General features: G+C 39.3%; 1 protein-coding gene across 3 annotated transcripts in view; it reads left to right on the forward strand.

The window, feature by feature from the left end:
- ext1c (exostoses (multiple) 1c) overlaps positions 1-24,675 on the forward strand; it is a 47,741-nt gene that overhangs the window by 7,756 nt on the left and 15,310 nt on the right. For all 3 annotated transcript variants that reach the window (XM_027148410.2, XM_047807762.1, XM_027148411.2), the window contains exon 2: positions 418-1,670. In XM_027148410.2, coding sequence (XP_027004211.1) covers positions 733-1,670 — 938 coding nt within the window. In that variant the 5' untranslated portion in view covers positions 418-732. The remainder of the gene's footprint in view (positions 1-417; positions 1,671-24,675) is intronic.

Genomic DNA, 24,675 nt, shown 5'->3' on the forward strand with positions numbered 1-24,675 from the left:
ACTGGTGATGCTTCACAGAGTGTATGCTAGATGTACATGTTGATGTTATAGTAAAGAATATCAAAAGAAAGATAATAATTTCCAAGTTTTTTTTAATGGAACCGTGTGCTGTACATACTGTACCCTTTATTTTTATATATCTTGTTGTGTTCTCCTTGTGTTGTACAGGAGCGTTTTGTTGTGTCTGATATTTTTAATTAAAATTTCTTTTCTTTTAATTACATCCACAATTCCCAGCATATTTAGTGTTATTTAATATAATAGATTCCTAATAGCTGCACTATTACAGAAAGTAAATAAAATATCTGTTTATATGAAGCATTTGATTAGAGACAGCTTGTATAAATGCCACTGCTAGATTAAATGACCAGAAGGATATTGAGTGATGTATGCTGTTTGCTGTGATTTCTCTGCTAGGATAGTGCAGAAGGGCGCAGTGAGACATGAGGAAACTGGAGAGTGAGGAGAACTTGCCCCTCATCGCTTTCATTGGACGGCAAGACGAGGACCACACACTGTTTTTGCGGTGGGTTCCAGCTCAGCTGTGAGAAAAAGAACAGGAGTGTAAAAGCCATAGAGGAGCCCAGTGAGTGCTGTAGCTTCTACTTCTTCTAATGGACCAGTGGCAGGGGGAGCTATGCCAGAGCTCAGGCCTTTTCCCCCCACCACGTCTGCTCCATGCTGAAGCTCCCAGCTGAGTCCTGGAGAGCTGAAGGAGAGTGAGGAAGCCCCATGCAGGCACGAAAGAAGTATGTGCTTCTGGGTCTGTGTACATGCTGCTGGCTGCTGCTCTTCTACTGGGGTGGCCTACATGAAAGGTTCCTAGGACTGGTGACACACCGGAGGGTCGAAGTGCTGCGCCCATGGCCTGACTGGCTGGACCGTGTCCTTTTACCAGCGTACGCCAGCCATGCAGAGCTGCAGAATGGAGCAGGACCTGGTGAATCCCCCACGCTGCGACGCCAGGCATGGAACGGCATCTATAAGGACAGCCGGTGTCGAATGGAGACATGCTTTGACTTCAGTCGCTGCCGTGGACACGATGGTTTTCGCGTGTATGTATATCCACCTGAGAAGGGCGATCATGTGTCAGAGAGCTACCGCAAAATCCTGGCCTCGGTGGCCGAGTCCCGGTACTACACATCAGACCCACGTGAGGCCTGCCTGTTTGTACTGGGCATTGACACACTGGACCGTGACCAGCTATCGACACAGTTTGTCCCCAACGTCGACGAGCGAATCCGTGGCTACCCTCTCTGGAATGACGGACGCAACCACGTGGTCTTCAATCTGTACTCAGGCACATGGCCGAACTACACGGAGGACCTGGGTTTTAACATAGGCCAGGCCATCTTGGCTAAGGCTAGCCTGAACACAGAGCACTTCCGGGCTGGCTTTGACGTTTCCATTCCTTTATTCTCGAAAGAGCATCCACAGAAGGGCGGCGAGCGCGGGTGGTTACTGCGGAACACTGTGCCGCCAAAGCGGAAATATTTACTCATGTTTAAAGGGAAACGCTACCTAACGGGTATTGGCTCTGACACAAGGAACGCACTGCATCATATCCATAACGGCAAAGACATCATATCCTTAACGACTTGCCGTCATGGCAAAGACTGGGAAAAGCACAAGGATGCTCGCTGTGACCATGACAACCAGGAATACGAGAGGTAAGTCAAGTTAGTGAGCCAAACAGCAGCTGAGCATAGAATGTGTCAGTGATGCTTCTGGCTATGAACCTGAGCTACTGCCTGCTGAGTATAAAGTGACAAGCATACTATCACTTACTGTTTAAGAGGGTAGTTTACTTGTGTAAGACATGTGTTGTGGGTGTGTAGGAAGTGCTTGAAACTGAACACTCTATGAAGAACAGGTGAAAATACATGTATGGTGTGTAAATTGTACAGCGTTAATGTGTAAACAAATGCAGCCATACAGGACGCTGCCTTCAAATCAAGAGCTTTTTAGTCTTGACATCCAAACGGTCCTGCCATTTGTTCCTACGAAAACAATTAGCAAGCACTGCAACAAAACGCAAATCAATTGTTAGCATAAACTCTGTGTCATTTACAAGCTGCAGGCCCACGGTAACTCTCAGAAAAAGAAATAGATCTCTCTTCTCAGTAGATGTAATACAAAACATTTACTATATCTGGCATCAGAGTAAAATGATCACATCTCATACTAATATTAACGTTCATGTGTACGGCTAATGTTAATGAATGGATGTACATTTTAGACTCAAAAATACTTCGAGTATCTGTGCCGTAGAAATTAATATATATAATTTATAGATATATAGATAATTTATATAATTTATAGATATAATTTATAGATATATAAATATAGAAATGAAACTTGCTTTTGATTACAAATTGGAAAAAAAACAATAACAGAATGTACATATCCAGCCAGGTTGAAACAAAAAACAAAAGGAAAAGAAAAGATATATAGATTTCCAGCCAGACGTATGTTTCGGCGATATGGACGGCAGGAGCTTAACTGACTCATGTGTCAGCAGGAACAGTGACATTTAGATTTATGTAAAAAAACAATAAATAGTGCTGGATATTGTGGACAAATGTTCCCCCCTGTGATGACTGTAATGCTTATGTATTCGTTTGATATTAAGGGAAATGAACAGCAACTGTTCTTTAGGTGACTATGAATGTAGGATGTGATTGGATTGCCAGCATGAACAATCCATCCACAACTACACAGACAGGGATATTATAACAGGGTTGCAGTCCAGAAACCTCTGAATGATAAAGGGTGTTTGAGATATGCTCAGTGCTACAAAAATTATAGGCACTGCCCAAGAGAGACGTGATATGGTCAGATGAGTCATTCTTCACTATTTTCTCAAGAAGTTAAGGCATACACAATAATATGTGGCAAACACAATAAGGAGAATGGTCTGAAAGCTTGAGTCCTGTGGAGAGGGGATGTGCTGGATCTGTTATGCTATGAAAAAGATCTTGCTCACATACTTTGGTTCTACTTGTCCCCTTTAAGGGTCAATGCAAACCAATACAGTTATTCTGACTTCTCACCTTTGTACGATGACGCAGTATTTCTATCCTGCTGGGTTTTAAGCTCATCCCATGACACTAACAATGACAATGCCTCTATACACAGGGCACAAGGTCTCACTGAACGACTTGATAATTATGCAAATATTGTAAAACAGAAGGAGATGGTGTTTGGGTTGGTTTTTATTCCAACCAAGCAGAAGCCACACCTAAAGAAAGTTGTAAAATGCAAGATCAAGCAATTAAACTGGTGGAATCAGATGTGGCTTCTGCTTGATTGGAAACAAAACCACAAACACACACACATACTCACAAACACACCCGTCCTTTGTACATAAAACAGGACACCGCTGTTGTAAAACACATGCTTTGGCCTCACCAAATCTCAACCCAGTAGAGTGCTGCAGGAACAAATCCTAACACTCGGAAACCAGTCAGCATTTTGACACTTCGGGTTCCATCGTTCCAAAGTCAATGGGGTTTTTTTTTTAATGGATTTTTGGTTAAATGCCTGAAATAAGGTCTGTGTTTGATTAAAACTAGCTCAAGATATTTTCCTGTTTCATTCTACGACAAAAAAACACATCAGAAATACCCTTCTTGTGATTTTTTAAAGCTTTCACGTCTTGAAAAGGGTGGCTGTTAACACCTAACTAAATGGAACTACACTACAGAGGTTGTCGGGGACTTAAACATTAAACGTCATCACTCTGAACAGTAAACTCATCTACGACAGCCTTGATATGTACAAATAACATGGTTTTAAAAGCTAATTCTGGTCAGACTTTTCATTTATTCAGATTCTTCCACAAACAGAGTACAGTGGATCCTTATTAAAGAACATGGATTGAAAGCTTGGTGACTGGTGACTGTGGTGTAGTTTGTATTGTATGTAGCCTAACTTTAGCTATTTCCTTCTGGTGATTTTAGACATCAGGAATTCTTATGTTGTGTTTATTGGCGATATGATCTTGATGAATGAAACAAATCAAGCTTTTGTTGGTCACAGAGCTGATTTTCTGCAATAATCCAAAAGCCAGTGGGAAAAAAAAAATCCTATTGTATTTTTGTCAAGGGAACTAGAGTGATGCTTACTTCTGGATATTCTACAAAACTACATCATCCCTGCAGCACTCTGTTGAACAGCCATGAGAGATTTAAGAGCGATGTGTTAGATAGCAATCTCCACCATCATCAAAACACCAACAGAGGGAATATTTTTTGGAATAGTTATGTTTAAACTTCACTACACTTTCAGAGATTTGTAGAGAATCTAGGGCAAGTCAGATTTAAACTGCTCTGAAGGCTTGTAATATTATACAGTAGCTCATTGACTTATTATTATTATTATTATTATTATTATTATTATTATTATTATTATTAAATAACTATTAATGTAAGTATAATTGTTATTTATTTATAACAAACAGTTAATAATTGTTAGGGTTATAGTTAAATATGAAGTTAATTATGTATAATTAGAGGAAGAGCCAACCTGTTATTTTGTTTCTAATACTGCTTATGTGAGTTTTGTGAGAACGTGTGGCAAAGCGTAGCGTCTTAATGGTTCCATCACCGTGCAGTGCCCCATTACTGTTTGCTTTGGGTTTGTGGTGTGGACACATTTCCACAGCACAGAGTGAATGAATGAGTTCATTTATTCCACACGACGAGGTCTTAGGGTCTCTCTCACTCTCTCACAGAAAGGGAAGGGGTCTTATAACCACACCAGCTAGAAAAAGGTAAAGTGTAGCTTGGTGGTCCATGGACCGAGGACCGTTTCTGTATTTTTTTTCTTACAGTAATGAGAGTGGAGACATACTGTAAGCTGATGAGCTCTAGGCAGGGAAAAGAATTTCATTTTGTGTTCACCCTCAGCAGGCAGGGAGAAGTGTATCCGTGGCGTCTGAAGGAGAGGAATCATAGAAACAAAAAACAAAAACTGTGAAGATCAGCACTGCATGAAATAAGGTCTATTAACTCATCTGTTTCCTTCTCCTGTTCTCTGTCTCTCTTTCGGGTGTTCTCGATTGATGGGGGATAGAGAATTGGCACAAGAAGCGTTCTTAGAAGGTACTTGCAGGTTAATGATGACCAGCATCTGCCACTGCTACAGATTAACCTGATATCACCTCGGACCATTCACGAAGAAGGAAAGAAGCAGAGAGAGAGGCAGAGAGACAGAGAGAGAAGGGGGGTGTACGAGCCGGCAGAGGCTTATCACAACCTAATGGCCTACTTCGCTTGATTCTTTTTTTAAGGAAAGAAAAACCTGCATTGTACTGAGAATGCAAATGAGGAAGAATGTGAGAGAGCGAGTTTGGGGGGAAAAAATAGGACGAGCGGTTGGGGGACATTTCTGGGACACACTCACACTATCACACATGCAGTGTTTTCCCAGAAGTCTGAACTGTTATTCAAGATATTGTGCAGAAGCTCCAGTGTGCAATGTCTGCGATCAAGCACACAGTTAAAGCAGAACAAGCAATGATCAAACCGTTGTCTACTTTTTGGGATGCCTTATACAGTATAGTCCCTATGACAGCTATCACCATGTGGTAGATTTCCTTACAGGTCATTATTCCAGAACGTAAAATAGCACCAGACAAAAAGAGACTAATAAAAGCATTATACCGATGTTTTATAGTCTACCATCCAAATAAAACACAACAGTAGAAAAAACTAATGAACAGATGTATAATGCTTTTCATTGTTAAAAAAAAATATACAGAGAGAAATGCATTGAAAGTTGCATTTGTATATTATATGGAGTAAATTGGATAAGGATATTGGATAAAATTGGAGAGAGAGAGAGAGAGAGAGGGAGAGAGAGAGAGAGGCATTCAAAAAAAAAAAAGTTACACCCAGCTGTAATTAGGAGGGTGTGAATTTGTGCCCCTAGAGAGAGCATGGCTTACGTGGGTCAAATTCAAACTAAGAGAATATCAGTCTAATAATAAAATGCATGCTTCAATTTAAGGCTCCCCAAAATATTTTTTTAAGCTACTTAGATTTTTATTATCCCTCCTCTTTGTATATGGTTTATTACACGATAATGTGATTATCAAGGAATTTGTGAAGTATATCCAATAGGACCCTTCATTTACACACACACACATTTTATTTATTTGTTTGTTTGTTTATTTAATTGTATTATTATTATTATTATTATTATTATTATTATTATTATTATTATTATTATTACTGAGATCTTCATAGTGTTTTTAGCCCATTTTAGCCAATTAGTTAGAAGTTTTTCCCAGAGCAATTTAATGGCATTTATTTTTTTAAAAATAACTGTAAATAATTTGCTTGTTTTGATGACTTTTTAATCTGCTTTTTCTAATGAAATATTTTATCTACTAGGTTAATGATCTGGATTACTGGGCAGTCTGTTATATCAGGAAACAAAATGCATGAAAAGGAAGAACAGAGCCGGTTTATACTGGTTTATGCTGGATATAATGGTTTTAACTAGACGACCGTGATCATCCTGCAAATAAAGCTAATGTTAGATAATAATAAATGCCACAGATTGCAGGAATATTCGGACCCTTTAATACGGATCTGGAGAATTCTATTCAAAATCATTACGTCCTAATAAAACATCACCTTATAATTTAATAAAATAACGTCCCATTAAAGCATCTACTGAAGCTTTCTTGTAGGAAAATGGTTCAGTACATTTACGGATGATTCACAGTCTGCTTACAGCATCACTTTTTCAAAGACGATTACATTACTTTCACTAAAATTGCAGCCGTATATAAAACACGTGGAGCTGCACTGCTTTAATAAAAATAAATAAATAAATGAATGAATAAACAGGCAGTGTGTGTATAACCAAGACATACAGTGACCATTATTGATGAGCTGTGTTTATAATGTAAATTAAAATCTGATATATAATATAGTTTACAGTATTCATAATTCTGCTGCTTTTAATATGTTACATAATATATGTATCCGAGGTTCTTGCAGTTTTAGGAATTTTGTTTTGATTATAGTTTAGACAGATAAATATAAATGATTATAAAGTTATACTAGAGCGATGCCGAACTGTTGAATCAGAAAATGTGCTTTCGTTTTCTATGACAGTAGCTCTGACAATAGTTCCAGCTGTAACACTAATGTTAGATTTAAACAAATGTCCTCATTATATAATACGTTAATAAGAGCTTATAGAACAGCTTGTCTGTGGTGGATGTGCCACATAATCTTAAGCTAAATATAAACAGATATTTTTTTGGGGGGGGGGGACGGGGGACAAAAATGTATGATGGTTGATATGACATTTTATTTTACATTCATTGGACAAGTTTCAGATTTCAGCACATTCTCAGTTTCTTGGTAACATGACAAGCTTTTTTTCTGTCCTATTAATTTCAAGTGAAAGGGAAAAAAATGATGCTGCTGAGAGAATGAATGTGATGACAGGAATTTTCATGGACGTTCCACAACGTTACATTTAACTCGATATGATTAAACAATGTGACGCTTGGTTAATATAATAAAGTTTAAGAAATGAAAGATAAATTGTAAAATGCATGATAAAAGCCATTACTTGCCATTGCGTATTATTTTTAAATCATGATCCTTGTATGTGATGCATTTCAGAGTTCTCTGCTTTGCCACAGGCTGTATCACACCGTCCAGGGTGGTTTATTTTCCAGTAATAGCACATCATGTCATGCCTTAAATACAATACGTTTACACGTAGGCATGCTGTATGCTCATGCAACAAATATAAGGGAGCATGGTTTCAATTTATCAATGCAAACAACAAAATGATACAACAGAACAGTTAAGTAGGGAGATGGAAATCTTTGTTGAACTTATTAACTGGTTGCTCTAGATCCTCATGGGACTCTAAATGAGGCAGGCGCACTTGAAGAGTAAAACCATTACACCAACAGATAAAAGACTTTCATCACTGCTAGTACTAACTGGGAAAGAATAATAAATATGTGGTGTGCCTAAAGTGCCTAATTAGATAGTTTGACCTTTTTTCTGACTCGATTCTGATTAAGTCAGCAATCATTAATAAAGTTTCTCGATTTATTAAACATTTAAGAAACATTTCTCAATTCAGATTAGGTTCGGTTTTCAAAAGTAAAAGCAAAAGCGAAAGCAATTTAAACGTAAATTTATAATCAGATGTTATAGGCAAATATACCATAGATTATTCAGATCGTGTAGACATACAGCATTCACAGAGAAAAATTAGGTCACCATTTTAAAAACCATGTTATTGAGCAGATGTGTTCATTCATCCACACTGAAGCACAAAGCAACACGATACCATTATTTTACATTTCTTTCCACCGTCACATCCATTATACATCTCCTGTGCAGACTCCTATGCAGACTCCTAGGCAGTTTACTTTATAACGAAGGCAAAACTTTTTGTATACTTTCTCTGGCCATTTTTTTGCAGCTAAATATCTTGGATGGGATGCAGCTTGGGAGAGTGCATCAAAAGAAGCCTCACTACAATTTTATGATTAGACACAGTTATACTGTAGGCTGCTCGGGTAAGTGAACGAGAAGGCACAAAAAAGCCATTTGTAGAAAAGAAATATCCTGCAAACATCCTGCTATCATCACTACAAGGTCTGTAGATGATTCTTAGACTTTTGTTGTATTTACACACAAATCTTACAATTACAATATGTGTTTGAATCTGACCAACAAATCGTACGCCTTGAATACGGAATATTTAAGATTCTGACCATTACATTTTAAATTTATTTCCATTTATAAATGAAAAAGAATTTTTATACAGGAATGGTTATGAACCTGCTTCATTATTTAAACTTCAGCATGTAGAAAAGATCAGGAATGATCCTAGTGCTATTCTACTGACAGCAGCAGTTGTGTTTCAGCCGTTGTGTGTTCACATATACACATCAACTCAGCTGCAACAGGCATTCGTATGTACACACCCATCTTATTTGCACAGTAATATGATGTGATATTCAATTTTAATCTTTCTCATTCTACTTAACAGACTGTATCTGTATACAAAGCCCCAAACACAAAAGATCACAACAGCACTTATTCTCTCAGACCAATTTGAAGTGTATCTATTGTTGTTAGTGTGTCCTAAAATGACCTGGCAGTTGCTGTGATTCCTGTCTGGCATGTGCTGGCTAAGATCATATTTTAGGCACATACTTGTCAATCTTTCTGATATGACCAAAAGAACGACTTGGGTTTCCTCACCGTTTAAAGTATTCCTAGGTTTAGGACATTTCACGGAATTAACTTCAGCATTTATTTAATTTCAGGATTAAAATCACCGTATCGTGTTTTAAATCTTGATACATGGCCATTTCTCCTGAAACTGACAACATCTGAGAGCTTTTAAAGCTGACCACAATTACACATCATTACAGTTTAACTTCGTAGAATTGTTCACAATGTTGGTTTTTGTTAGATTTTTTTTTTATTCCCATGCACAAAATGTACCGCAATGCAGGAATTATAGTCGCTGAAACTCTATTGACGTCCCCGGCAGGTCTGGAAAATTTGATTATTTCTGAAGCCTGCAGGTTAGTGAGTGTGTCTCAGCTTTGTGGGCTGGCACACTCCAGGCTTACTGTTGTGTATATCTGTGTAATGGGAGGGCATTTAGAGTCCCAATCTTCTCTTTGTGCACTGCAATCTGCACTGCTAAGGTGGGAGTGAGAGAAGCCAGAAGCGTCACTGCTGCTATTGTCAGAATCCAACAGAGCAGAAAGCATTTAAGAGCATATGAGTGGAGCACTTTGGACAAATGCCCTTTCACCCTGTTCCTGGGCTTCCTGTTATTCTCCTTGTCCCAGAACACCAACACACATCATTTAATCTCTTCCTTTCCGTGACACTCAGCGGCACAGCATTTGGTAATTAGCTCATGAGTTGAATTGGTGTTGTATTCGATCAGGGAAAACACTACTGTGTGCAGTGAGGGAGCAGGACAGAGATAACAACGTGGCATGAGAAGTGAAGGCTAAACTGAAGTGCTCTGATTCTCAAAATCTGAAAAAGCACTCAGTGATTAAATGTAGATGTAGTAAGCATCAGATTAGATAGTATTAGAGATGCCGCACAGTCACTGGATCATCCAGGCTTAATACTGAACGAGTGTGTGTCTGTCTAAATGTATTTATTGGATCATAAAAGGAGAGAACATAATCCTGCTCCGGCACTATTATTCAAAGCTGTATGTTGCGTGTCCTTGCTGTACAATTATTTATATTTTAGTCACGATCCAAATCTGCTATGATATTAATAAGGTTAGCTAAAGCTTGGTTAACGTTTTCTGTGGTGTTGTTAGGGTCAATAAGTCCTTGCATGTAGAGAATACACTGCAGATAATTATACCATGTAAATATTGTTCATATATTCAGATTTATCTACAATTTACTATTATAAGATTACCAAATAGAGACCAAATATAAGATTACTAAACCTATTTCTGGACAAAGAAGAAGAGCTTTATCTTTACTGGAATTTAACAATAGATGTAAAGCTGGAAATTAGTATAAATGTCTGTAAGCCGGGTTTATAATGCCTTTTTATCCCTTTATTTTCCAGTGTAAAACCCCAAACTATGTTCTTTTCCACATGTAGTTTACTGTGTCTGCTGAAAAGGTCAACCCATATCTATCCTGCAGGCTCTTGTAAAGCTAGTTCTCCATTGGCTAACACTGAATGTATTATGTCGACAGGTGCAACATTATTTATTGTCACGTTCTGTAACCTACACGAGCTGCGCTGAGTAACTGAGAAACAGCACAGAACAAAAGGACAAATATAACATAATACTAATCATGTTTCTGCTATGTCATGTATTTATATAGCATCCGTGTACATTCTTAATGTTTTTCCAGGCAAAAATGTGCTGTTTGCTTTCTGACACTGTTTGGTTTGATTTGATTTGAACTGATCCGGTCTTCAAAACAGGCTTGTGCCATAGATAAATTTCAGATGATTCATGGTATATAAAGAATACATAATATAGTGTATACAGTATATAAAGTATACTGAGTTATACTGGTGGCAATAGTAATGTTAACCCTTTTGTACAGCACCAATATAACCAGTTTATTAAAATGAAATAAAATAGACCACATAAAGATGATCATCTCTGTACAAAAGTATTGTAAGTATATTTACTGAGCAAAAACATAAAATAATTATTTTATTCTGTTGTTTAATCCTTTATATATTTTACCAATTTTTAGTTTTAGATTTTTTTTTGTTATTCTATGTTTCATTTGTCGATATTTTGCATCAAAAGACTCATTTATTGCAACTTCAGAATTTTTTTTTTATTATTATATCTAAAAAGAAAAAAAATGAAATTCTGATTTCTGAAATCCCTCTGGACTGGACTGGGATGATGATAACCTAAGCTTTATATTAAGATTGATCATGTTTGGCTCTGTGAGTCACCGATTGGGTGTTCACAATAAAAGTCTCTTAATTGATTTCCTGTGCCTGAGCTGAATGTAACTTAACCCTTTTTGGAGGTAACAGAGAACCTTTAGCTCTGGAATGTAATTGAATTCACCACTGGCTGGTTTCTTTTTTAGTCCTTTTATTAGACTTAAATTATACATTGCGATATTATGTCTAGACACCTAACCTGAAATATATAACACAGTATATGACAAATCTTCGAGCTGTGTATGAATCCAGATCTTAACAGATTATAGAGAATCACCAGCTCGCCGGGTTTTCCAGTAACAGTGTTAGAGCTCTTGGTCATGTGAACTGTCCCAGTGCAGACAGGCACAGGGCATTAAACACAAGCACAGTGACGTGCCCTAGATAAGGCTGTCAGCTGAACAAGTGAGAAACATATTGAACTTTATGAATTAATCATGAGAGAAGCCGTCAAACTTTTTATTTAATGATGACCTTTAATGCACTGTTCTCCCTCCGTACAAGTCCAGTGCCACCTCCCCGCTCGTCTGCAAAGCAAAACATTTTTGAAAATAAAATTTGTCCTGTACACCTTGACTAAATATCCTATATTATGCATCACTGAGCACACTTCATTATCCTGTACTCTTGCAGACTTATTTACTTAGTTCTTCTGGCATTTTATTCATGACCATAAAATAAAATTACATTCACTCACCACCTTATTAGGAACATTAACGCATGCACTTTTAATCATCATCCGCTCAGCCGATCGAGCAGCAGAAACGCAATGTGTAAAAGTCATGTAGATGTAGGAAAGAGATTCGGTTGGTGTTCATGTCAAATGTCAGACTAAAGGAAGATCCGGAAAGAAAATCTCAGTGACTCTGACTGTGGCATCGCGTTTGGTCTTGAAATGGTTTGAGTTGTTTTAAAAACCTCAAAAAATGCAGACTTGAACAAAGCATGAGGCAGATGTGCTACAGGCATGTGTTCAGGCTGGTGGTGATGGTGGTGTGATAGTATAAAGACATTGGACTTTATGCTAACCAACCTTCTGTTGAATGCCTATTATCTTATGAATTTGAATTTGTTAATCATATAATTGCATGATAATGTGCCTTGTCAGAAAACACACGTTGCCATGATGATAATGAGTTCAGTCTTCTCCGGTCACCAGATCCGGAATCCAGTAGAGGATCTTTTATAGAACAGAAGATTTCCAGTGTGAATTTGCAGCTGACGAATCTGCAATGGTGCAGTTGTGTGATGCAATCGTGTCAACATGGACCGGAGTCTCAAAGAAATGTTTTCGATATCTGCTGGAATCCATACAATAAAGAGTTGTTCTGAGACCACAGGGGGATCCTATCCACTATTAGTATAGTGTTCCTAATAAAGTGACCAATGAGTGGTACAGTATAATCCACTGGTATTATTATCTTTTATCAGAATTTCTAGCTTCTGAAAAAAAAAACATGTCACTATGATCCAGTCCCTACTGCACACATATTTAAATAGGGTATGTTTGGGTATTTTTAGCCCACTACTACACACCCCAGAGTCTTTTCTTCTCATGTAGCTCAGAGAGGAAGTGGTCTCTCTCCAGATGTCTAGGACTCTTCACCTACACCGTGGAGGCTGTTCTATCATCTCGTCTCCTGTATAAGTGATGCAGAGAGTGTAGAGCTTCTTTCTCCTCCCCTCTTTCCCTTCCCCCACACACTTTCTCTCTCTCTCTCTCTTTGTCTGTCTGTCTGTCTCTTTTCTTTGCTATCAATATCCTTCTAGTGATCAATCTTACACCATGTCCATCATTTGAGTCTCACTTTCATGTTCTCATTCACTCAGATTCCTTCTCTCTTTTCTTTACCGCTCCGTTATTTTTTTGTCTACCATTCCCTCTTTTTACACCTGCGACCATTTTCTGAATCCCCACACCCTCCCCCACACACTTTTTTTGCTCACTATTTCGCTCTCTATATTCATTTCTCTCTCTTTCTCGCTGCAGTAATGTGATCAGGTGCACTGAGTGAGTTGTCTCTGCTCCAGTAACCGCATTAAGGCCATCTCCTCTGGCGTGCCTGCTTCTGTTGCCCATATCATACTATCAAGGCCAGGGTCACAAAGGCCAAGTCCTCTACTGGAATGAGAGACACTCTGGCTCTCAATCATTGCTTGTAATGGAGCTCTGGCCAGGGTTTCCCATCAGCACTTCCGACCTGTGCTCATTTAGCTCTAGCAGCAGTCCACAGCTCTGGTAGCCAGTGGATCTATGTATCAGATGACCTCACCAATCTTCACACGCGTGGCCCTCCCAAAGGGAGAATCCAGGCACCAGCTGAAGCCCTAATGCTTCTGCCATTCCTCTGTAGTGTTGTGTCCAGATCAGTTTACCGCAGCATTGAGATTTAAGTCCGGGTGTGGTCCTGGCTCACTAATCTTGCAGGAAGCTCTTGGCAGTATGCAGTATGGACACCATAAATGCCAGAGGGAAATGGGTCCAAATTCCATCTACGGTTCCCTTGACGCCTTTTTTCCTCCAAAAGGCAGTAATTGCAGACAAAAATCAGTATTGCTTGTCTACAAAACACCATAATAACCATTTGTTCCAAGGCTTTGTTTACAGTTCTGTTTTTCTTTGCCCAACAAAACGGCTTAACAAAAATTGACTAAGTTGCTGAAAAGCAAAGCATCAGTGATCGGTAGAGAGCAGAAGCAGTTCTCTTCCTTATTTCCTGTTTATGCCACAAATCAGGTTCAGTTTATTGCACGCTCAGACAAACTTGTAAATGAGAGTTTGTCTGAGTGTGCAATAAACCGAGCGGTGTTGAAGCTTTTGTGTTTCACTAAATTGCATTACTGCCTCTGCTAGCCGTCTGTCCTCCTCCGCAGCAAAAAAAGAGAAGCCTAAAGAAAACGGCAGCAGTGACTTTTACTCCTCTTTACATCTCCTGCCTCTGCTTAATGCAACAAACCAGTGTTGGCATCGAACGGATTGCAATTAATTGGAGGTTCCACTTAACAAGTCAGTTTGGCACCCAGCACTGAAAACAAGTAGCGTTAGCAGGTCAAGAGAGCATGAAAGATGTGTGTAATGATGCATCTCACACACAAACATAGTCAGCCACTACAGTAGAGTGATTGACAGTGCCAGGCTGTGAATGCCTGGCCCAAAACCAGTAGCTTTCTCATCAGCGAGCCTGTCTGTCTGCTTGCCTGCCTGCCTACCTGCTTTCACCCAAATGGAGTTCTCATCCATCAGTAAAGGAAAGGCCTGAATGTCCTACCAGAGTGCACTCTTACACAAAGCTCTCAAACTTTAATGCTTTATCGATCAGGAGATGCATGTATCAAAGCTCTCAGAGTAAAAGTAAGACTGTAGGACTGATTTGCATTAGAGTTTGTCTATCAAATTGAGTATATATTCATAAGGATAAAGGAGCGCTGATCCAGGATCAGCTCTGCTAGTCTGTTGCATTCGGAGTTTGGTGTACTCAGTACTTTAATGCTTAGTCAGCTTGTAGCTACTGTTATATAATGTGTGGTGATCGCTGCAGGCAATGTGGTGTCAGTGATATGGGGTTACATTTTGACAGAAAAGTTGGAATAATTTCGTCTTACACTCCTCTGCCAAAATCGTCTCATTCTGGTGCATTAGCAAAAAACTTTCCATGTTTTACATAAAGGATTCCCTTTTGTTTGGGATTTAAGAAAAGAATTAGTGAATATTTGGCAGGTTTTTTATAGACCACAAAAAACACCATCTAGTTTCGTCTACCCTCGTTGCATCCGTGCCCTGCAGAAGTACCTAAAACTCACAGCCCTCTGTTCTTCCTGATGCTTCTTGACATCGGTAGCAGAAAGGAGTTACTTCACTTTTAAGTTATGCTGTGTAATGTTCTGTTTTTTTTTTTTTTGGGGTTGTGCTCTGGCTTGTGTATTCTGTTTGATTACTTGCCATGTAAAATTCCATAAATATATCATTTACTTGAAAAAAATGGTTTGACAGAAAAGTTGAACTCAACAGATGTCTTATAGCATTGCTTTGCCCCCTTGACCACCAGTGTGAAAGGGAAATTTTGATGATATTCTATAACTGTGAGGCCTGGCGGATTATTTTAAAATACACATGTATGCGCTTCATGACGTCATGTGGCGGAAATGAATCCGAAGAGGGAATTTTCCATCTGGATTGAAGCAAAGCAGCCATTCTTTGGCGATAAACTCATGCCTGGGTAGTGGCTAAAACAAGCGCACTGTTTACAGCCTGAATGAAGAGTGGCATTTTGAAAATGTTACATGCAAATAGACTGCACCGCTTTAGACCCCAGTGGTCATGGCGATCCATGTCTAATTGTCTCAGAGTCTGGCCACAGCCAATCAGTCATCACATCAAAGTGTAACAGGCCGGCGGCCTCTTTGAGCTAGAGACACGAGGAACGTTCCTCGAGACTTGACAGCGGGCGTCACCGCGGCAGCCAAACAGGAAATTGAATCTGGAGCACGCAAACGACACGCGGCCTGGTGGAATTTCAGAAAACAAAATGGTTCCAGGGCCTCCAGTGGGTCGAGCAGGAGGGAGGGAGAGAAAAGAATTCAGCCTATTTTCCCCCTCAGAGGCATTAACAGAGCTGCAGTGGGATAAAGACATGATGAGTGTTTACACATGCATTCACACACACACACCCTGAGTAACCTTCAACTGACCTGAGGGCTGGGATCAGAACAGGTGGCTACATCACAATGATTTATGATCAGATTGTTTCGTTACACTAATTAATGAGTTAGAAAAGATAGATGGATGGTTGGATGGATGGATGAATGGATGGATGGATGGATGGATGGATGGATGGATGGATGGATGGATGGATGGATGGATGGATGGATGGATGGATGGATGGATGAGAGATTTTTTATTATTCCATAGTGGTGGGAGATGTGTGAAGTCATATTTTGAAGGCTGCGATAATTGAGTTGCCTGATTATTCCTGTCTTAATTTCTTCACAGCTCTCTCCATTTTCTCCTCCGCAGTTCTCCTGTGTGTTTGTATGTAATAAGGGGGACTGAAACGTGCTCATCTATAACCCCAATTACATGTAAACAAACAGCCAGCACACACTGCTGTACCAAAATGGGCTCTCAGAGGTGCATCAGTCTGCAAATGTAAACAGCGTTTTTCTTCATGTTCTTCTTTAGCCCTGTGCTGATGGGAATATTTTCACTAGGCGACGTCTGTAATACATTTTCTACAGGTTTTAGCCAAGTTGTTTTTTTCTGTGAACCAAAGATAATTGATTCACACATATAGGTCATATAGTCAGGTTTATTTATCGGTAGTTTATTATGTTAGACTTCAGTTGTTTGAAGGTTGTGATTAAATCTCTTATGTGATTTGTAAAATTAGAAGATGCTCTGAATAAAAACATTTTCCAAATGAATAAATCTAAATTTCTAGAAAACTAAACATTGTATGCCATTGTACTGTAAATCAAGAGGATTTATTGATTTATTGATCAGGCCAATATGTGAAATTTTGTGATTTGATAACTAGCAATGCTAAGTGTGTAGCAAAGGTAAAAAGGCATCATCTTGCTGCAAAGCCAGAGACAGAATAAAATCACAGAGTTGCAGCTACAAATGATGGAAATACGTCATGCGCTAATGTAAACTCATCTCATCCGAGTCATTCAGACTCTCAACTATATAGAGCTTTGGAGAAACTTAATCATATCTAACTGATAATAATTGACCCCCAATGGAAGTTATAGTGATTCATTATCCTATGATGCTTAGTTTTGGATAAAAAAAATTAGTGCTGTAATGAAAAAGAAAACCCGAAGCAACGTCTAAGGGCTTTTCTCTACGTATTTGATAATAAGAAGGCTATTAAGTGATGCTGTGTGTGTGTGTGTGTGTGTGTGTGTGTGTGTGTGTGTGTGTGTGTGTGTGTGTGTGTGTGTGTGTATCCAAGGGGCAGAAAACATTCCTCTGCATGTTGTGCTGTATTTGTGCCTCTGAAACATTGTGTGCTGTAGTAAGGGGCTAGTTTACAGCAACATTGATGCCTGCTCTTTGCCAACAGCAAGCATAGCGATAAGCAGACGGCATTTTAAGTGCTGTGGCGAGCTGTTAATGTGTGTTTGTGTACAAAAGAGGAGGGGGTAGAAAAAGAGAGAGAGAGAGAGAGAGAGAGAGAGAGAGAGAAGTGAGAGGAGTGTGAAGCAAGAGTGAGAGAGATGTTGTCTTCTGGAAATGTCCTATGCGTACAAGGAGAGTTTCCCACACTGAGCACTGATCCTAATTGTCTGCTAATTGTGACTTCAGCAACAACCACTGCCTGCATTGCGTGTGTGTGTGTGTGTGTGTGTGTGTGTGTGTGTGTGTGTGTGTGTGTGTGTGTGTGTGTGTGTGTGTGTGCGTGCGTTTGCGTGCGTGTGAGTTTGCGTGCGTGTGAGTTTTAGGCAATGAGGGCAGGGTTGGAGCATACCCTCTAGGAGTGGAGCATGCAAAGACAGAGACAGCACAAACACTTCCCATTTCCGCTTCCTATATTTAGTTGATGTGTGAAAGACACCCTACACAGTAGCAACATGCAGCCTGACAACTTTTGAAAATGTGTGTGAGAGAATCAGGTATAAGAGAGTTAGACAGGCGTGCTTGTGGTTGGGTGGGTGAGCTCTGTAACCATGGTGATAATATTAATTCTCTCTGTTCTGCCACTACCTACAAAAAAAAGCGAACGCACACATACTCATGAGTTGCCATTAATAAAACTCCCCTCTGCATGCCTTAGTCATTATATATGAAGGTCCCTGGAGGGTTGAAATCCACTCATAAATGCGGCTCCACGTCACCCTGTCGGCCTGAAAAAGTGGAACCCACCTGGCAGCACACTCGTACGCACACACTAACATACATATTCATGTGATTCACAGCCACATGCTCTTTAACAGTACATCCTGTATTTCTACACAATTACATTCATGATAGGGTGACACATGAGCATGAGAAACCTGAAGAACACTCTCACCTAAACCAATCACACAAGTGCACACACACACACACACACATACACACACACAAACACACACACGCCTGTGCTTTACTGTACTTGCAGAGCTGTATATGAGCTGTGTGTGAGAACAAGTGGCAGGTTTGCTCCATTGCTCAAGGCAGTACTGTTGAATTTATGTTGTGTATCTCAGCAGGAGCAGTTTCAGACATGTATTACATACATTGGTGTTAAACCAAACACACACACACACACACACACACACACACACACGCACACTCTCTCATCGCTTATATATACCCTCTTGTGCATTCACAGAGCAGTTGTTAGACCTATGTTTGCCTTCCTATAACATAATAACCACTGCGAATAAATACTCCACAGCTTCTTAGCATTGTCCATCTGGGGAAACTCTTTAAGGTTCTACGGAGAACCCAGCAACACAAAACCCTTTCAGAAGAAGTAAACATTCCAAGCAGACCTCTTTTTGAAAGCTAGAATTTGTTAACCATCCAAAAGAATTCTGAAGGAGTCATTTAGTTTTGGGCCAGGCTATCAACACAAACCCCATTGTAATAGGACCTCTGAGACTTTGTTAGTATCATTAGTTGCTTCACTTGGCGATGAGGTCTTGTAAAAACTTACAACATGAACTAATAGAGACATACTGTAAAACCAAGCCTAAGAACACAGTAACTGGGATGTGAAGAAAAAAAAAACAAAAAAGAAAAATACAAATATAATAGTATAGATACAAATACATAAAAGTAAAAGTAATATTATTAACATGAACATCTATGACACCATTTCTCTGTGTGTGTGTGTGTGTGTGTGTGTGTGTGTGTGTGTGTGTGTGTGTAGTAATCCATGGGCTAATAGAAACTCACACCCCTTCATTCAATGCTTACTGATAGAATCAGCAAAGTATTTAGAGACTACCATTTTAAGATTTTAAGAGACGCATCATTACATCTTGTGGAGTATCTGACAGAACCAGCTTAAAAATAATGCCAGATGTGATGTGAAGGAATTTTTTCTTGGTTAAATTAAGGATGCACTAAATCAACATCTTTATTTATTCAGCAATTTATTCAGACTGTGAAGATGCTAAAGGATGGTTTATTAGCACTAGAATTAGTAGTGTATCAGCTTCCAGTGGTAACATTATAATGATCAGTTAAATGGTTAAAGGTTTGATTCCTGTTTTTTTTTTTTTTTCCCCAACCACATCTGTAGTATATGTGTGATTACAAATCAGAGGGGATGATGCTGACTTCCATTTTTTCCAATTCTGGTCCTTGGTAAACGCCTGTATGGTGCAGATGTGGATGAAGAGATTAGGTTTAATTATACTGGACTATTTCTTTAAATCCTTTTCATAAGAAGATGAAGATGATGAAGATGGTGATGATTTATATGCTGGAGATTAAAATGGGTTTCTGGAGCTGGATACAAAATGGTTTTCCCAAAGCCCCCGAGGTCTTCAGTTAATGGTTGTGGATGAAATTGAATTTCCTGTCAACCAGCTCTATTTTTCTAAGGCGAACCAGTAGCAATGGTTAATACAATAATGGACATAGGAAAAGGCTTTTTGACTCCTAGTGCCATGTCAATATCATGGATTTCAGAGTACCATTCCACCTTTTTCTCGATCCATCTCTATCCATCTCTCTCTTTATCCATCTCTCTCTATCTCTCTCTCTCTCTGGTAGGCACTGGTCAGTGGAGCCATGCTGAGCCTGGAGCTTAAAGCGACCAGCAATACAATAGCCTGCTGCTGCTCTCCATCAGAAGCCTGTCTCTGTCCCATGAATATAATACCATTCTTCACATTCTTACAAAGGAATCTGTGTGTTAGAGGAAGAGAATGGAACCAATATGTGTGATAGATGGACAAGATGGAAAGCTGGTCAGTTTTTTTTTATTACACAGCCATACCAGTGTCTATCCACATCTAAAGATTTCCCCTTGATATGACCTCTGTTATCTGTTTACATGACTGGCACTCACTTAATCTCGAACAGCACTATTCTGCATGCTCAGACGGCATAAACAAACACACACATCAATAAAATTCATCCTGTGGACTACTGACACATCCTCGACCGTGGTAGTCGCATGCCCTGGGCCTTAACTAAACCTGCTAAACTGATCTTCTGCCGGATTGACCTTTCTTTTACAAGACATGAACTATGAACAGACATAAATCAGGCCTGACAATACAGTGGATTATAGTTAGAGCTTTTGAAGTACATTTCCACAACACAACGGTAAATCCCACACGACCCCAGAGGTGACATGTAAACAATGCAACCACACTGTCCCATGAGACAGAACTGAAATAGAATCTGCTGTAGCCCTGATGCTTCCCTGCCTAGACTAACGGCTTAATAATTCTCGGACAGAAAAGAATTAAACTGCGTTACTATGCAGATGACAAGGATATAGCGAGGGCATGCCCCCTGAGAGTAAAATCACAAACTAGTATATTTTGAAAGTACTTATTCTGTAACACAATGCTGTACCTCTGCAAACACACACACACACACACACACACACACAGAGTAGGTGTGTCAGGCTGAGACTGATTAAAGTGCAGAGGCGATGTCAGCAACATAAAGCAGAGGCAGTAATAGGAATTACCTGTCATCCGTTTGCTGGTGATCGATTCTTTCACGTGTTTGCTGAAGACGGCCCACTTAATCTCTCGCTCTTTCTCTCTCACGGCAGTAATGGAGGAATTACATATTTACACCCTGGTAGCTGCTTATTTTTTACCTCCTGTTCCATGACTTTCTCTCATTCTTCACTGCCCACTGTTTTTCACTTACAGAATGCCACCGCTTAAATTTGCTCAATAAAACAGAGATTTAAGATGAATTTAAGAGTGAAGATTGAATTTATTCCGGTGTAAAAAATATTCCATAGCTGTCTTTGTGAGGATCTTTGTGGTCATGTGAAATAGCACTGCATTTGCTATAGTGAAGCTGTATGCTGTAAATGTGGAGTCTTTAACTGAAATTAAAACACACTCTGATATGGATCATTTGTAAGAGGACACCAGACCATCATGCCACCACGTCCCTAAGTGGGCCTTTATCAAACTATTGCCACTGATCTTGAAGAACACAGTTTATCTGTATGTCTTTGTGTGTATTACAATGCACTGAGGTTCACTGGTTCATGGAGTCCTACACTCAGCCTCCCGAATATGTGATCAGAAGTAAACAATACCAAGCTCTCTAATGATTGTCCAACTTGCCTTATGCGAACACTGGGATTGATTTCTAGTATTTTTAACAAGAATATATAAAGTAAATAGAGACAGGAATCGAAGCAAAGATCTTTAGTGTTTTTCAACACTTAATGTTGCCAAGAGCCAAACATTTAGGTGAGCATGCCATCGTTTAGGAGCCCTTATTTGTCAATATCTTCACATATCCCAGCTTGGTAGGAAGTGTACAAGGTCAACCATGATATAGCACCCTGAAGCAGACAGGGTTAAGGGCCTTGCTTAAGGGCCCAAATGTGGCAGCTTTGCAGTGCTGGGGCTTGAATCATCCTTAGCCTTCATTGAGACTCCACTCCCTGAAACTAACATTGCAACCACAGACTTTCCAGGAGCTGATCAGCACACATGTATCCAAGGATATCAGTTTACTTGCCACTAACCACATGAAAAAATAACAGTTTTTAAGTTTGGCATATCACTAATTTACTAATTTCAAGAAAGCTCATTGTGTCACAGTGTTCAGTTTTATTTTTTATTGGAAACTGGGGTACGAAGTTGCATAAACAGATGTGTGAGGTAAAGTGCGTGATTTGAGCTCCTGAAGCTGGGATCTGTAAACGATATGATTTTTTTCGTGTTTATTTCACTGTATGTCATCTAAATTGTAATCGATTATTTAGTTAAGACGCTTCAATACGAACTATTTGCCTTAAGGTGATACTTTTACATAAACGAAACCTTTAAACGTTTGCTTTTACTTTGTGAAAGTAAATTACTGAAAAAAATTACAATTTTCTTTCTCAGTTTTAGATAGAGGCCATTGACATTTCCACCATAAACCCCCTACAGTGCCAACATGAACCCCCTGTTGGGAAAGCCGGGTCTAAATGGAGCAGATCTCTCACAATGAGAAAGACTGAGCCACAGCTCTCAGTTCAGGCATGTTATCTTAATTCACCTCATCCATCTTTGTATTTTTAATGGTTTACTGGTCCCAATGAGCCAAAGCACAATGTGCTGACAGAGTAGTAGAGAAGAACAGAGAAGCAGAGAAGTACATCAACCAGCTGCCAAACAGCACCAATGCCAAAAAAAAGAAACAACAAAAGCACCAAAAGTGCAAGAAAAAGCTAGTAACTGGACTCAAGAGTGCTCGTGCACAGGGTGTTGACCTACCACTATTATCACAGCTGTTCACATACAAAATACTTCATTGTTTCTGTTTGTCCGTGACTAAGCAGCATTAATGAATTTGTCAGAAAGTGTCTAAGCAAACAAAAGCTCAATTATGCGAGGTATTTTAGGAGAGCCGGGCATGGCACGAGTTCTTGTAATGGCTGGGCGAGATAGTCGTTTTGCTCGGCTACATTTTGGAGTATTTTTTAATCAAATGCACAACACAATGCAGGGGCGTGAGATAGGGGATGGTTTGTTAATTCTGAATATTCATGTAGACATGAACAAAAATATAGACAAAAAAGAGAAATTTTACACAAACATGAACACTGACCACTGACAAAGGGCACTCAGAAGTGAACACACACACACACACACATACACATTCTACAGACAGACAGACGGATAGACAGACAGACAGACAGACAGATAGATTAGATAGATAGATAGATAGATAGATAGATAGATAGATAGATAGATAGATAGATAGATAGATAGATAGATAGATAGATAGATAGATAGATAGATAGATAGATAGATAGATAGATAATATCATATATATATACATGCCTCCTGGTGGACCAGCGACATGACACCACGCTCTTCTTAACATGGCCCAGGTTTAATTAACCTGGTTAAGGGAGCTTAACCCAGTCACTGAAGAATCAACTCTCACTGCCAGTCCCATGACTGAATGGAATGGGTAGGTTGTGTAAGGAAGGGCATCTGTCTTAAAACGTGCAGCAAATCTTATATGCAGACCAAGTGATCTAATGTGGCAACCCTGAACATGGAGCAGCAGATAGAACAACATATACTGTATGTATACATATGCATATATATGTACGTGTATGTATATATATGTATGTGTGTGTCTGTATATGATTTGAGCATAAACAAGCTCATGAATCACTTCTCGTCACAAAAGCTACCCTCCTTAGCGTACAGATCTGGGCACATGACCTCAATTTATTTGTGTATAAAGAAGAATGAGATTCTCCCAGTGATGTGTAAATTTGGTATAAATAATTCATCAGCGTTTTTTTCACCAGCAAACCGTCTCGCCTTTCTCACAGCTGTCCTCCTATCCTTCATTATTCTTTTTATTTTATCTTCAGATGTGCCCAGTAGTGATATATTTCCCTTTATCTAGACCCAGGCACCAGCAGCTAAGTTTAGAAACCAGCCTTCACTACTGAATCAGTATATATGTGGATTCAAACAGCACTCAAGTTAAAGTTCCTTTGCCATTTCATATTTCAGGTTTTCTTACTCATAAATCCCTGCCTGAGCTCACAGCACGCGCACACAGTGCGGCACTTTTTCAGCATTAATGGCGTCAAGAAATGGTCTAGTTGTCACTATGGGTTTCTTCACCTGTCACATGCTTATAAAACACTACAGGCTTGGTTTCATAAGACACACACACACACACACACACACACACAAAGTTTGAATCTTTGGGGTGTGTTGGTGGGACAGATATTCAACTGGTCAAATGAAAAGAAAGAGGTGGGGTTTAAATGAAAAAGGTTGTGTTACCCGTCTTGTTGGTATACGCAATCAACTCGTCTCGTCTCCTGATTTTTAATAATTGAGCACGCTACAATGCAGCGTAGTGACATTTTCGTAATGTCATTCGGATTCCACATCAATATTTTTAGTGGTAGAAATATTTTGCTGGATAACATCACTTACAAGAAATTGGTCTTGGCTTAGCCTTTTAAGGAGTTTGTAGTATTAACGGATCAACTATCAACGTTACTACAACTGATTAGCTGAGTTAGCTAGCTTTTTAGGAGTA

Source organism: Tachysurus fulvidraco, chromosome 24, assembly GCF_022655615.1.
Source record: "Tachysurus fulvidraco isolate hzauxx_2018 chromosome 24, HZAU_PFXX_2.0, whole genome shotgun sequence".
NCBI classification, from domain to species: Eukaryota; Metazoa; Chordata; class Actinopteri; order Siluriformes; family Bagridae; genus Tachysurus; species Tachysurus fulvidraco.